This window comes from Gouania willdenowi, chromosome 11, assembly GCF_900634775.1.
Source record: "Gouania willdenowi chromosome 11, fGouWil2.1, whole genome shotgun sequence".
NCBI classification, from domain to species: Eukaryota; Metazoa; Chordata; class Actinopteri; order Blenniiformes; family Gobiesocidae; genus Gouania; species Gouania willdenowi.
The window spans coordinates 24176867-24190211 of NC_041054.1; the positions used below are offsets into that span (position 1 = coordinate 24176867).

The following is a 13345-nucleotide window of genomic DNA, read 5'->3' on the forward strand; positions in this document are numbered from 1 at the left end:
GTTTGCCCCCCATCCGGCTGTGATGCTATGGGTCTCCAAAATCTCAAAGCATGTGGCTCAAACAAATGACGCTGCATCCTCATATAGAGGTGAGGCGGAGGTGCTTGTTAATGTGCCAACACCCAAAACAGTGGTCATCACAGAACCAGCACTCTGGAGACTGCAAGAGCTGGTGGTAAAAAGTCCCTACTGAATACCCAAGAAAATTTAAAACTCCTTTAAATCATACAATCATATGCATTAATTCATAACTTGCACCCACACACAGGGGTGGGGTCAATTATAATTGTGTAGTTCATAATTGATTACAATTATGACATAATTGTAATTGTAATTTTAAAAATCTGTTGCTGTCGTAATCGTAATTAAATTGTAATTGTGTTTCGATAATTGACTTTGTAATTGTCATGAAACTTCTATAAAAATTGTCAATTATAATTTAACGCAAAACTAGGGAACCATGTTACAGTTCTATGTACAGTTCTAAACACATGTAGTTAACAATTATTAAAATATGTTTTATATCAAGCTTTCCCACATTTAACCATTTAAAAATGAAATTGAGGGCTATACTGACAGAAAAGGCTTAGATGTCCAAACCAAAAATAATAAAACTTATATTTTAATTGATTAGGAAGCTTAACAAGGTAACCAAGGAAATACATTATATGATAGATATTTGTTTTCAGTGTATTTTACAGCTGATTTAGAACCCGTTAGCGTAAGAGATGCTAACAGAAAGCAAACACAAGAAGAAGGATAACATTTATTAGGTTATTTACTTCCGCCTCAGTAATTGTGATTAATTGTTGGGGTCAATCACATTTTTCAATTACAATTACATTTTCAATTATCCATCTTCAATTTTAATTCAATTATGATTACGACAGCTCTTCTCAAAATGTGGGGCGCGTCCCTCGGGCGCATGTGACCCTGGGGAACATGTTTTTTTTTTGCTGTACTAAAGTAAAGTGTAATTTCACATCCACTACTGTAGGCGGCAGTGATGCTCTCATGTGTGTGAGGGTGCACTCATAGAGTATTACGTTCTACGTTTTTTGCACTGTTCATGCGCACAAACAGCACAGAGCAGAGATGAAGTGCAGTAAACCAGTAGTACCCAATTCAGGGGTCGGTGGTCCCCGCTTCTCATCGAGGAGACTCAGGGCGGACTCGCTTCCTCTAAAGGGGTCTGGGTCTCAATCTCTCGCCCCCGCAGATGGCTTCGGTAGGGGGCAGCTCAGCATTCCTCGAAGCACTCTGCATCCCCCTTCAAACGACTGGCTCAAAGCGGGCGCGCTCGTGGGGGATGCGCCAGTGTTATAGTTTAAGTGGCAACCGACTTCTGTTAGCGTGGCTAGTTGCTGCAGCAACGGCAGATGTGGTCAAAGAGGACCAGGGTGCTAAGCTGCCGTTGTCGATGCCAGGTAGCTTTTATTTATGTTGTACAAGTGTTAATATGTGATTGTGTTTGCAGCTCTGTGTGCTGACGCGTCACATGTATAACACCGGACTTCTCGGTGCGAAGTGGACTCACAGCAGCTGTTGTAAACAGGAAGTTATGTGTCTCTCTCACTTCTTCAACTCTATGTGTTTTTATTGTATTTTTGTTTGTATAAAATGATGAAACAATAAAACGATGAACACTTATATGATCTGTCTCATAAAAATAAATAAACATTTGAGTCGATACGTCCGCTGCATTTATCGCTCAGCCACTGATCAGCTGTCAGCCCACTATTCTAAGCAATGGATTCACTGCTGATTCTAATGAGCAGCAGTGAATCCTGGTGGCCTTTATTTACATACGGAGCTCTTCTCTTCTTTAATGGCGTCTATGAAACAGCAGAGTGGGAACTGTCGCCCCCTGTGGCCACAGATTTGATTGGGTCATGGTTTTAAGTTATCATCTCTCTGTAAACAGTTTTTCATCGAATGTTTTAAGTTTTACTCGTTTTTAGAGCAGAGAGAGATGTCATTTCCAAATGGCAGCGCACAGGGTAAAGTAGTCCCAGTTTTAAAAGTTGATCAAACGAATATGGTGCAAAATAATGTGTTTTGTTAAGCATAGATATTCTAATGGACATATCAAAGGTTTTAGGCCACATTTGTAAAAACAGTGGAGGATCCCTTTAATAAATAACTCCATGAAATGAAACCTTCTTCTTGTGTTAGCTTTCTGTTAGCATCTCTTATGATAACAGGTTCTAAACCAGCTGTGAAATTCACTAAAAACAAATATCTATCATCTAATTTCTTTCCTATTTATTGGTTACCTTGTTAGGCTTCATAATCAATGAAAACGTAGGTTTATGATGTGGGAGTCTGAGCATTTTTGTGTCAGTATAGCCCTAGATTATTTCTTTTTAAATGGTAAAGCATGGGAAAGCTTGATATGAAACATATTTTAATAATTGTTGACTACATATGTGTAGAACGGTACATAGAACTGAAACATGGTTCCCCCTTTTGCAATGAATTATAATTGGCAATTTTTATAGAATTGTCATGACAATTACAATTACAAGTGAATTTTGTAAACTCAATTACAATTTATTTATGATTATAACAGCAGAACGTAATGTAGTTGACTTTCTGAGGATAAAAAAAAAAAATTGTAATTAAATTGGAAAAAATGATGGTCACTGTAATTATAATTTAATCGTAAGTGGACATGGGTAATTGAAATTGAACTTGTAATTGTAAAATGGATTGACCAAGGTCAGCATGATGGAGAGGTGGAGGATGAGGACACCGAAATGTAACATTTCAGAAGCTACAACCAGCTTTCAGACGATCTGTAACAACAGAACTTTAATATTTCTAGCCCCAGATCTGTCATCCAACTCTCAGCCTGATCACCAACGAGCAGATCTGCTACATCTAATAACACAAAACATCAACAGCGGCTGTCAATCTATAAATAACTCCCAAATTACTACAACGGCTCACATCGCTTTCTGGGAATAAGCGTCAGGTAGAGATGGTGAGAGTGGGGGATGGTGGTGAAGGTACTGTGGCACCTACTTTAGGGAACTGCTTGACTGGTATCAAAACTTTCTGGCCCAGTTTCATATTCTTGTTGATGACGACGTCGATGAATTTTTCCTCTTCCTTTCCTTCATCTTTCTGAATTTTTTCAATCTCTGCAACAACAACAGAAGGATGGAAAAACAGCAATGAGATATACAGATATACAGTAGTAGCACCAACATAACTAACATGCTAATATTAACACATAAAACACTTGGATACAAGAATGTTAAATACAGTTGTAATGCTTTGTGATCTTCATTTTTAGTTATAGTTGTAGCAAGAATTTAGTTGGGTAACACTTTACTAAGTTTTATACCATAAGGCTGATACTACGCTGTATTTATCTGTCATTAGCCTGAACAAGGTGTCACAAAGGCTATCATTAAGTGTTGTTTGCTAAATTAGGACACCTTTGGAGCTATGTTGGCATTTTTTGGGTTAGGTGGAGGGATCTAGTGTGGTTAGGTAGGGTTAGGGTTAGGGGTTAGGGTAACGAACGACACTTAAAGGGGCAGAATTATGAAAAAATCACTGTATAATGGTTTTGCAACAGTGATATACATTCCATAGAGGGCCAAAATTGAAAAAGTTCTGTTTCCTCCCTCCCTTGCTATTCCACATTTTGTAAAAAGTAAGCTCCAAACGGGCAAGTTGGATTTTTCTCGAATTGTGACGTCATAACGTGGAAACTCCTCCTCCTGACGATCCTGGCTCCTCCTACCCTATAAGAATGTGAGCTCCTACCTCTCAAACTACCAAGAGTGTGTAGATAGCAAAAGAAAATTGCTATTGTGATCACCCTCTACAAGAGCGAGGCATGAAGTCGGCGTCTACAGACACGTGAAATTGACTAAAATTCCAGAAAACAGGCGAGGTTGGGAAAATAAACCTCAAATACTATAATGTTGGGGTTTTTAGAACAAATGGAGATGGGTGAAAAATAGCATAATATTGGATCTTTAGCGACAGCCTTCATGACACCTTATTCATGCTAATGACAGGTGTCATTTAATAATAATGATAGCGTAATGTCAGCCTTTGCATAAAACTTCAAGTAAAGTGTTACCTTTAGTTGTAGTTCCATACAATTTTTTCAGTGTTTTTTAAATTGCTTATATCCACCTTCATATACAGTACAAACATCATCACATTTTTCTAAGGATAGGGATTTGTCTACTGATTTAACAGTGTCCGTTATTGAATGTGACACATATGTATGTACTCTTAAAACCTGCTTTAATACCACAGTCTGTTACACTGAGGTTATTGTAACTTCAACCATCTAGATTTGAATTATCTATAGGATAGTTTGGCTGTGTGGAAATACTTTAAGGAGTGACAATCTTAAGGCAGTCTGCAGCTGGTGTTTTGCAAAAATGCGAATTAGAATTAAAAAAAAAATAAATAAATAAAAAATATCTAATATACATATCAGTAATCGGTATTGGTAAGTATACAAATCTGAGTACTTCACATACTCATACTCGGAAAAAAGTTGTACTGGACATCCTTATATTAAACAATTTTAAGTGTATTAACCATATCCTGCCTGAGGTTGAAAACTTGAGGTTTTGGTGATCTTTGCAAATTTGGCCCATCAAAGTGTCAAATTTTGCTTGCTGAACAATCTTGGAGTATAATTTATACTACAGAACAGATGCTTGTTATCCATGTTGGATGAAATGTATAGCGTTCTATCTGCCATGTAAACATCAATTTCATTTTGCAAATACTGTTTATCATTGCATATTATGGAGGCATCCACCAGCAATGATTTTGACTGGTGGACAGAGTGAGGTCTACATGCTTCTGGCAGTTTTTTTTTTTTTTTTGTTTTTTTTTTTTGGTAGGGATTAAGTTTTTTTACGTCTTTCTCGCTTTTGTTTGTTACATCAACAGGCCCAATGAGGGACCAGGTTATTACAGTATATACTCAAACTAATTTCTGTGAAAAAGCGGTTATATAAGAAAATCTTAAGGCTAGAGTGCACACATTTTGGTATATAGTGAAGTCAAATTGGAGAGTTTTTCCTTGCAAACAACATAGTCTTCCATGGCTGAGTGGTTAAAAATCAATGACCAATATTACTTCATTAGTATTTCCAGTGATGATTGTTACTAGGGTTGGACAATATGAACCACAACTCATATCTCTATATATTTTTTTCTTAAAATGGCGATATGTTGATATAAATCTCAATAATTTAAATAAGATGCCACACAGACCCATTTATTAACAAACAGTTGATTTGGTAGATCAATTAACGATACCTTGATGTAGGATGTCAGGCTTCTATGTTGTAAAATAAAGATATTTTTGGTTGTAAATGTTCAATGTTAAATATTCACAGGTGGCCATATAGGATTATATGGCCATGCCAGTCAAGGTTTCGGTCAAATAGGCATCACAGGGTGGTGTTTAGCTCAGTGGGTTGAGCGCCCGCCCCATAAACGGAGGCTGTAATTCCTCACCTGCAGCTGGTCCAGGTTCGATTCCCGGCCTGGGACCCTTTGCTGCATGTCATTCCCTGCTCTCTCTGATCCCTTTCCTGTCAAGCAACTGTCATATAAAGGCCACTAGAGCCCAAAAAATCCTTTAAAAAAAATAGGCATCATATTTAGAATCTCTGAGCTCCAGATGCTTAGAAATGTCTTTTTATTTTTAATTATGTGACTTTTGGCTAGTAACAGAAAAACCTGTTTTTGGGTGGCCGCCATTTTGAATTGTTTAATATTGCTTAATATTGCTTCGTCTCCCACCAGATTTGAATCCAGCAGGTCCAAAACTGCAAGTATACCATATATATCTCATGCTTGTGGACAAATTTGCACAATTATTTCCCGAACAGACCAGACTACTATAAGTGACAGCTCATGTGAGTGAGTTCTGTAGCGTGCCTTATTTAGGGTAAGATATGGGTTAAGATGCACTCAGAAATCCATCTAGCTGCTTTTTAGTTAGATGAACATTTTAAAACAAAATAAGCTATAAAATTATATATTGTAATTTTCAATATTGCCAAAACAAAAAACTTTTTCTTGAATCTCGATATATGGTTCAGCCTTAATTAGTACCTTATTTTGATTAATTTATTTCAAATATATATATATATATATATATATATATATATATATATATATATATATATATATATATATATATATATATATATATATTATACATAACTTGATTAGCATCTACTGTGAGGTTGGCTCAAATTTATATACACAGGTGTAGCCATAAAATGCACAATTAACACAATTTGATTTTTCTGCATCAAAACAAACATCGATGTTCCATTTGAACACATCAATGTCAACTAAAAGTATAACTTAAGAAAATGCTTGAATTTTAGGCTAACACTGTTTAAAATGGAAATGTTGGAATAAATACCCTCATAACAGTTCTTTATGTAGTTTTTTTATTGAGAAATAAACACTTCACTGCCCAATTGACATTTGCAGCATTTGTGATAAGAACAGAAATTGACTGATCCTGTTGTAAATATCATGTTAGGGTGCATCAAACCCCACATATGATTTTTTTTTCTTCTTTTTGTTCCCAATCTAAATTTGTTCCAATACCAGAAAAAGATGAGCAGGCAAAAATGTTAGCCAATTGTCCACCAAGCCAGTGAAAAAAAATATAACAATAATAACAGAAAATATGCAATATTTTGTTGTTTTCATGAAAAACATAAGAAAACAGACATTACAAAATGACTGCTAGATCAATAATTAATCATGCTACTTGTGTAGATGTGTCAATAGTGCTTTATTTGGCTTCATTTCCCAAAGAAAATATAGGTTTTCCATTTCTATACAATTTATTCCAGCAAAAAAATAACCCAAATGCTATATTAAAGGCAAAAATAGCTCATAATATTGCAAATGTGAAAATTTCTACCTTGATGTGGACCCTATAAATATAAATTGATTTACCAAATATTTTGGTCATTGGAACATAATTAGACTAGGGACAGATTGATTTTAAAACATTGTAGGGTTTGCTGTATCCTAATGTACGTGAGGCCCCCAAAGCCAATAAAATATCAAAAGTATTAGTAATATGATTGTACCCGTTGAGGTTACAATGTTTTTAGAATGTTCCAAAACTCGATATATCTTGAATCTTGATATATGACTTAGCCTTAATTAGTACCATACTTTATTTAGTTTAATTCAAATGGGCACTTTGGATCACATCTACACTTCTCTGGAGACATTTCCTTTCAGTGGGCCCTAAGAAATCAACTCTATCACCTACTGTAACTTCTTACTGACTAAATGTTAGCTCTCTTTAGCATCACTCACGTTACTCGCTGGCAGAAGGCCAGTCATTATTGACACTTTCTGAATTAGGAGATGACAATAATTTTCCAGGCTTAGACAAAACACAGACACAATGACTCTCCAGTGCTTAGGAGAAAAAAATGTAGTGGTGTGAGTGAGGAAAGCAGCTCCTTCCAGCTACCAAAAAATATTGGCTGTCATGCCTCTTTGGAAGGAGGTGGACTTTGATGTATTTGGAGTAGTAACCTTGAACATTTAATCACATGGATAACATCTGTGTTTCAGTGCAGAGGGAAAATGGTTTTTGCAGTGATGGCAGCAGAGAGGTGCGGGGAGGTCGACGATAAAGACTAGAGGCTAAAAGCCCGGAAGAGGGAAAGGGTGAAGCTTAGGGTCATCACAGATTTATTTCTCCAGCACCAAATGATTTTTTAAATTCTTGTGTGGGCACAAGGTTCGATTAAAACCAAGTTTTTTTTCTTTCTTTTTCTTCAATTCTACTTTAGAACCAGATAGGAATACAATGTGGAGAGATAAAAGGCTCAGTTTCAATCAGAAAACATGATGATATCAAACATATTTAACACCCTGCACCCATTTTTCAATTACACCGAGCTGAGCCCGTCAGCCACTCCGCATTACATTAGCAAAATGTAATTAAAAGCTCTGATATGAGTTTTAAGGATGATAAAGAAATATCACTGTGATGGAGATATCTTTATTCTTGGTTAGGCTTCATTCTATCTCAGCGGGTGGAAAAAGTGCACACTTTTCTTAGGAAAGACGGCATTAATATTAATGCATCGCCTAGCAACATGCACAGATCCCTCCATCCACCAGGCCTGGTCCTCAGAACGTTCAGTCTCTGATGTGATTCTGGATGAGATTATTATTATTATGTTCCACTTAGAGCTGAATTATTTTATTGTGCTGACAAAGATAATTTGACATTGTAACTATAGATAACCACCAGCAGGGCATAGCTGTCTATATGGAGTGATTTGATGAAAAGCTCATCTTACTATGATGAGGGTAAAAATGTATTTATATGAATATATATCACAACTTGATAAGCATCTACTGATTATATTTGTGCACAGAATAATTTTTTTCGGTCCTGGATGCATTTTTAAGATGCATTATGTATTGAAGTTTTTAGCTTAACTGATTTTTATTTCATTTTATTCCTAGCTTATTATATTTTTTCTGCGTGTGTCCTTTTGTCATTGCAAGCAAAAACAATGCTGTAAAAATAGCCAGTCTCGCTAGCTAATGAGTAGGGGTGAGGCAATATCTAAAGTTCAGAGGACGATATACAACATACAATACTAGGCTCACGATTAAGGCTGCAACAACAAATCGATAAAAATCGACTATTAAAAGCGTTGGCATAGAATTTCATTATCGATTTGTTGCGTCATGGGATTTATGTCACTCACCGTGACGCAGAGCCATTTGATTCACCTGCAAAGCTTTGTGTGTGCGTACCACTCAAGTTTTGGTGTGTGCGTATCACACAAGTGTTTGTGTGTTTGTGTGCGTGCGCAGTGTATGTGGGTGCGCGCACCACAAGTGTATGTATGTGCGTACAACACGAGTGTTGGTGTCCGTGTGCAGTGTTTATCTGTGTGCTCGCACGAGTGTTTGTGTGCGCGCACCATGAGTTTTTGTGTGTGCATACAACACGAGTGTTTGAGTGTGTGCTCGCACGAGTGTTTGTGTGCGCGCACTATGAGTGTTTGTGTGTGCATATGACTGTTTGTGTACAGCTGCATGAGTGATTGTGTATTTGTGTGCGTGTGTGCACGCACAAGTGCTATAGTGTGTGCGCACGCTAGTGTTTGTGTGTGCGCACACCACAAGTGTTTGTGCGCAGTGTTTGTGTGTGTGCTCGCATGAGTATTTGTGCGCATGCGCACCACAAGTGTTTGTGTGTGCGTATAACGCCAGTGTTTGTGTGCGTGCGCAGTGTTTGTGTGTGTGTGCTCGCATGAGTGTATGTGTGCGCGTGCACCACAAGTGTTTGTGTGTGCGTACAACACAAGTGTTTGTGCACGTGCGCAGTGTTTGTGTGTGTGCTCGCATGAGTGTTTGTGTGCGCGCACCACAAGTGTTTGTGTGTGCGTATAACACCAGTGTTTGTGTGCGTGCGCAGTGTTTGTGTGTGCGTGCTCGCACAAGTGTTATAGTGTGTGCGCACGTTAGTGTTTGTGTGTGTGCTCGCACGAGTGTTTGTGTGTGCGTACAACACCAGTGTTTGTGCGCGTGCGCAGTTTGTGTGTGTGCTCGCATGAGTGTTTGTGTGTGCGTATAACACCAGTGTTTGTGTGCGTGCGCAGAGTGTTTGTGTGTGTGCACGCATCAGTGTTTGTGTGTGACTTGCGTGTGCGCGTTTGTTTGTGCGTGAGACAAATCAGCTTAAGCAGAGTTTAAATGTGTTTTTTATAGAGAAATTGTTTTCAAATCAAATGAATCGATTAATTTATTGACCGATCAATTGATTATGAAAATAATCGTTAGTTGCAGCTCTACTAAAGATAACTAAAAAAAAAGACCAAAAAAGCAGTTTGAAAAATAACCATGCTTTTGTCTGACTATAGGCAGACTTGCATCTACTCTGGATATAATCTTATCAACTCAAGTGAATATAAAATAAACAATAACACAAATAAGAGCAATTAAAAACTAAAACAGTCTATACAGCCAAGATTTAAGATATGGAGATTATTATTGTCTTTTATATTTTTCAACAACATTAGTACAGATGTAGCAGAGATGAAAAGGCTTCCGTTTTTGTATTTACATGAACTCTGAAAAAACACAGACTTTGTTAAGCACCTCAGCGCAAAAACATCTCTCACTGACATCAGCACAATAAGTTTCTGTTTTCTGTCTTTTTTAAGTACGACTCTATCCTTTTTTCCCCTTTTTTTGTTCCAGCTTCAATTTGGCATTTTGAGATGTAAACCATTGCTGAACCTGCGAATCAATGACAAAATCATCTGTCAGGGTTGTTGGCCTTTGTATGAATCTTCTACTCAATGGCAAACCTGACTGCTGAAGTTGAAGTGAGGTATGAATGCAATCTGTAGAGCAGATATGGATTTTAACCCCATTGTTTCCTGGCTGCTTTGAGCAAAATGAAAGAAATGAATGGAATGTTCAATTCTGAAGACAACAGTCATTGACTCTGGAGATAGGAATGGATTTAGCCTACATTGCTAAATCGGCATGAATATTTAACATTTCTCTTGAGGATTTATGGAAGTACACTTGTTTCCTTATCTGATTCCTTAAAAAAAAAAAAAAAAAATTATTTTGTTCTCTGCTTTGTCAAGTGGAAAGGAGACACCTCTAATGGAATTTGATTGAGTTTCTGCTTTTGGCATGTTATGCCCCTGTGAGACGCAGACTGTGTAAAACAAAGACTCCCAATTTGTGAACCAGCATTATTATAACATTTTGACAAGACTTGGTTTTACACTAATTAAAAAAGGTACATTCATTGATCAGATTATAACTTCATAACTTGATAAGCATCTACTGTGAGGTTTGCTCAAAGTTTGATACACAAGTGTATACCACAACATGCACAAACAACACAACTCCATAGGATTTCTGCACCAAAACAAACGACATGTTCCATTTTAACACATTATTGTCAACTAATAGTATGACTTAAAAAAAAGCTTAAATTCTAGGCTAATACTGTATACAATGAAATTGTCACAACAGTTCTTTATGTAATCTTTTTTATTGAGAAATAAACACTTCACTGCCCAAGTGACATTTGCAGCATTTGTGATAAGAACAGAAATTGACTCATCCTGTTATAAATATCATGTTAGGGTGCATCAAACCCCACAAATGTTTTAAAATCAATCTGTTCCTAGTCTAATTATGTTCCAATGACCAAAATAAGAAACCTTGCCAAATATTTTAAACATTGTAGAGTTTGCTGTATCCTAATGTACGTGAGGCCCCCAAAACCAATAAAATATCTAAAGTATTAGTAATATTATTGTACCCATTGAGGTTACAATGATTTTAGAATGTTCCAAATCAAATGCACATAAACACTATTCTAAAATATCTCTCCATTGCTCTGGCAATTTTTCATTTTTATTTTTTGCCAGGTATAATCTATACTATAATGATGGAAATGTCTGTGTATGTATGTGTGTGTGTGTGTGTGTGTGTGTGTGTGTGCGTGTGTGCGTGTGTGTGTGCGTGTGTGGAGCAAATATCTCCCCGACGCGGTGCCCGTTCAATCTGAAACTTTGTCGACGGCTTCCAAATACCCCGAGATTGTGCATCTGTTATTTTGGAGTAATTTGGTCATTTCCAAATGTTTATTTAAATTTTATTTCACTTCTGGACGGCCCTAAAATGAAACCTATTCAGCTTTTGACCTCAGGGTGTGAGGGGGCGCTAGCGCACCATCTATATCTATTTCACTGCACAGCTCCTCACCCGAGCAAGAGTCACGTGTGCAGCCAGAGCCAATCGCTGCGCACACAGCAAAGCAGACACGGACTGTAAACACACGAGCGAGGGAGCGGAAGGTAGTTTAGACCTGAGAGGAGAGAGGAGCGTCTGAGCAGCCGCGCTTGCACTGATAAACTCTTAAAGCTCTTAAGTCTCACTTGACTCCAAAAAACATACATTACAGAAAAATACAACAAAACTGTGAAAATGACTCAAATACACAAAACTAAATATTTTTACAAAAAAATACACAAAAGACAACAGAAACGCAAAAAAACGACACGAAAAAGATACAAAATGATTCCAGAATCACACTACTTAAGGCAACAAAAAACAATAATTATACAAAAAATGCACAAATGACGTAAAACAAAAAACTGAACAATATGTATACAGGAAGTACAGAAAACAACAACAGAAATGCACAAAAATATACAAAAAGGCTCCAAAAACACATATATTACAGAATAATACATCAAACGACAACAAAAACATGAAAATGACTCAAAATACACTAAACTAAATATTTATACAAAATATACACTAAAATGACAACAGAAATGCATGAAAATACACCAAAAAAAAAAAATATATACACAAAATGATTCCAGAATCACTACAATGGCTAAAAAAAAAAAAAACAATATTTATACAAAAAATGCACAAAAAGACAACAGAAAGATATAAAAATACACATAATGACACCAAAAACATACATTACAGAAAAATATATCAAACAAAACAAATATAAAAATGACTATGAAAAAACAACAAACACATTTATCATGTGCATGTCCCATAAAATTAAACCAGGGAAATCGCACACGCTATTTTACTTTGTACCCACAAATAAGCCCCTTTATAACACTACAGAGTACAGAGTATGTTCACCTCTTTGTACATCCAACCTTCAAACATATTCTCATTTGACCATAATTGACAACTCTACTTATGCTCCCACATGAATGCATACTTCCAACGGACTCTGTACTATCTATCTATGAAGTAAGGAATCTTTGTGTGTGTGTGTGTGTGTGTGTGTGTGTGTGTGTGTGTGTTCCTCAGATATCTCTGTGAATCAGGATCAGACAAAGCTGAGACTTTCAACATGGCTGCTCTTGGTTCAAAGGTGCGCAACGTTGGATTTGTTTGGACTGCAATGATACCGTTACAATTTTTTATGACATTTTAGAACTGATGACATCATCACTGTGGATTGAGCCTTTGTCACGCGGCTCAGTTGGCCGGGTTAGAGGCAGCCTGTGGGCGCACCGGAGCCAATCACTCTGTGGGCAGGGTGGAAAGTGTCAGCCGGGGGCAGCCTGTCCCGGGTGGAGGTGTCGCAGCAGCCCGGGGTGCCATCCGCACGTGTGTGTGTGTGTGTGTGCATGTGTTTTATTGAGAAGTAAATGTGCATTAGGAATTACAGTAAGTGTTTACAAGGTCAGTTTAAAGAGGATTTAGCTTTTATTCTGAATTAAAGAAGAAATAAAGCTCCCATGTAAACCATCCATACTTAACCTCCCAC

At 37.1% G+C, this 13345-nt stretch overlaps 1 protein-coding gene across 2 annotated transcripts in view; it reads right to left on the bottom strand.

The window, feature by feature from the left end:
* Positions 1-13345, bottom strand: part of khdrbs3 (KH domain containing, RNA binding, signal transduction associated 3) — a 217158-nt gene that overhangs the window by 130530 nt on the left and 73283 nt on the right. For both annotated transcript variants that reach the window (XR_003675116.1, XM_028461744.1), the window contains exon 2: positions 3028-3146. Coding sequence is in view for 1 of the 2 variants with exons in the window: in XM_028461744.1 (XP_028317545.1) it covers positions 3028-3146 (119 nt within the window). In the remaining variant the exon portion in view is untranslated. The remainder of the gene's footprint in view (positions 1-3027; positions 3147-13345) is intronic.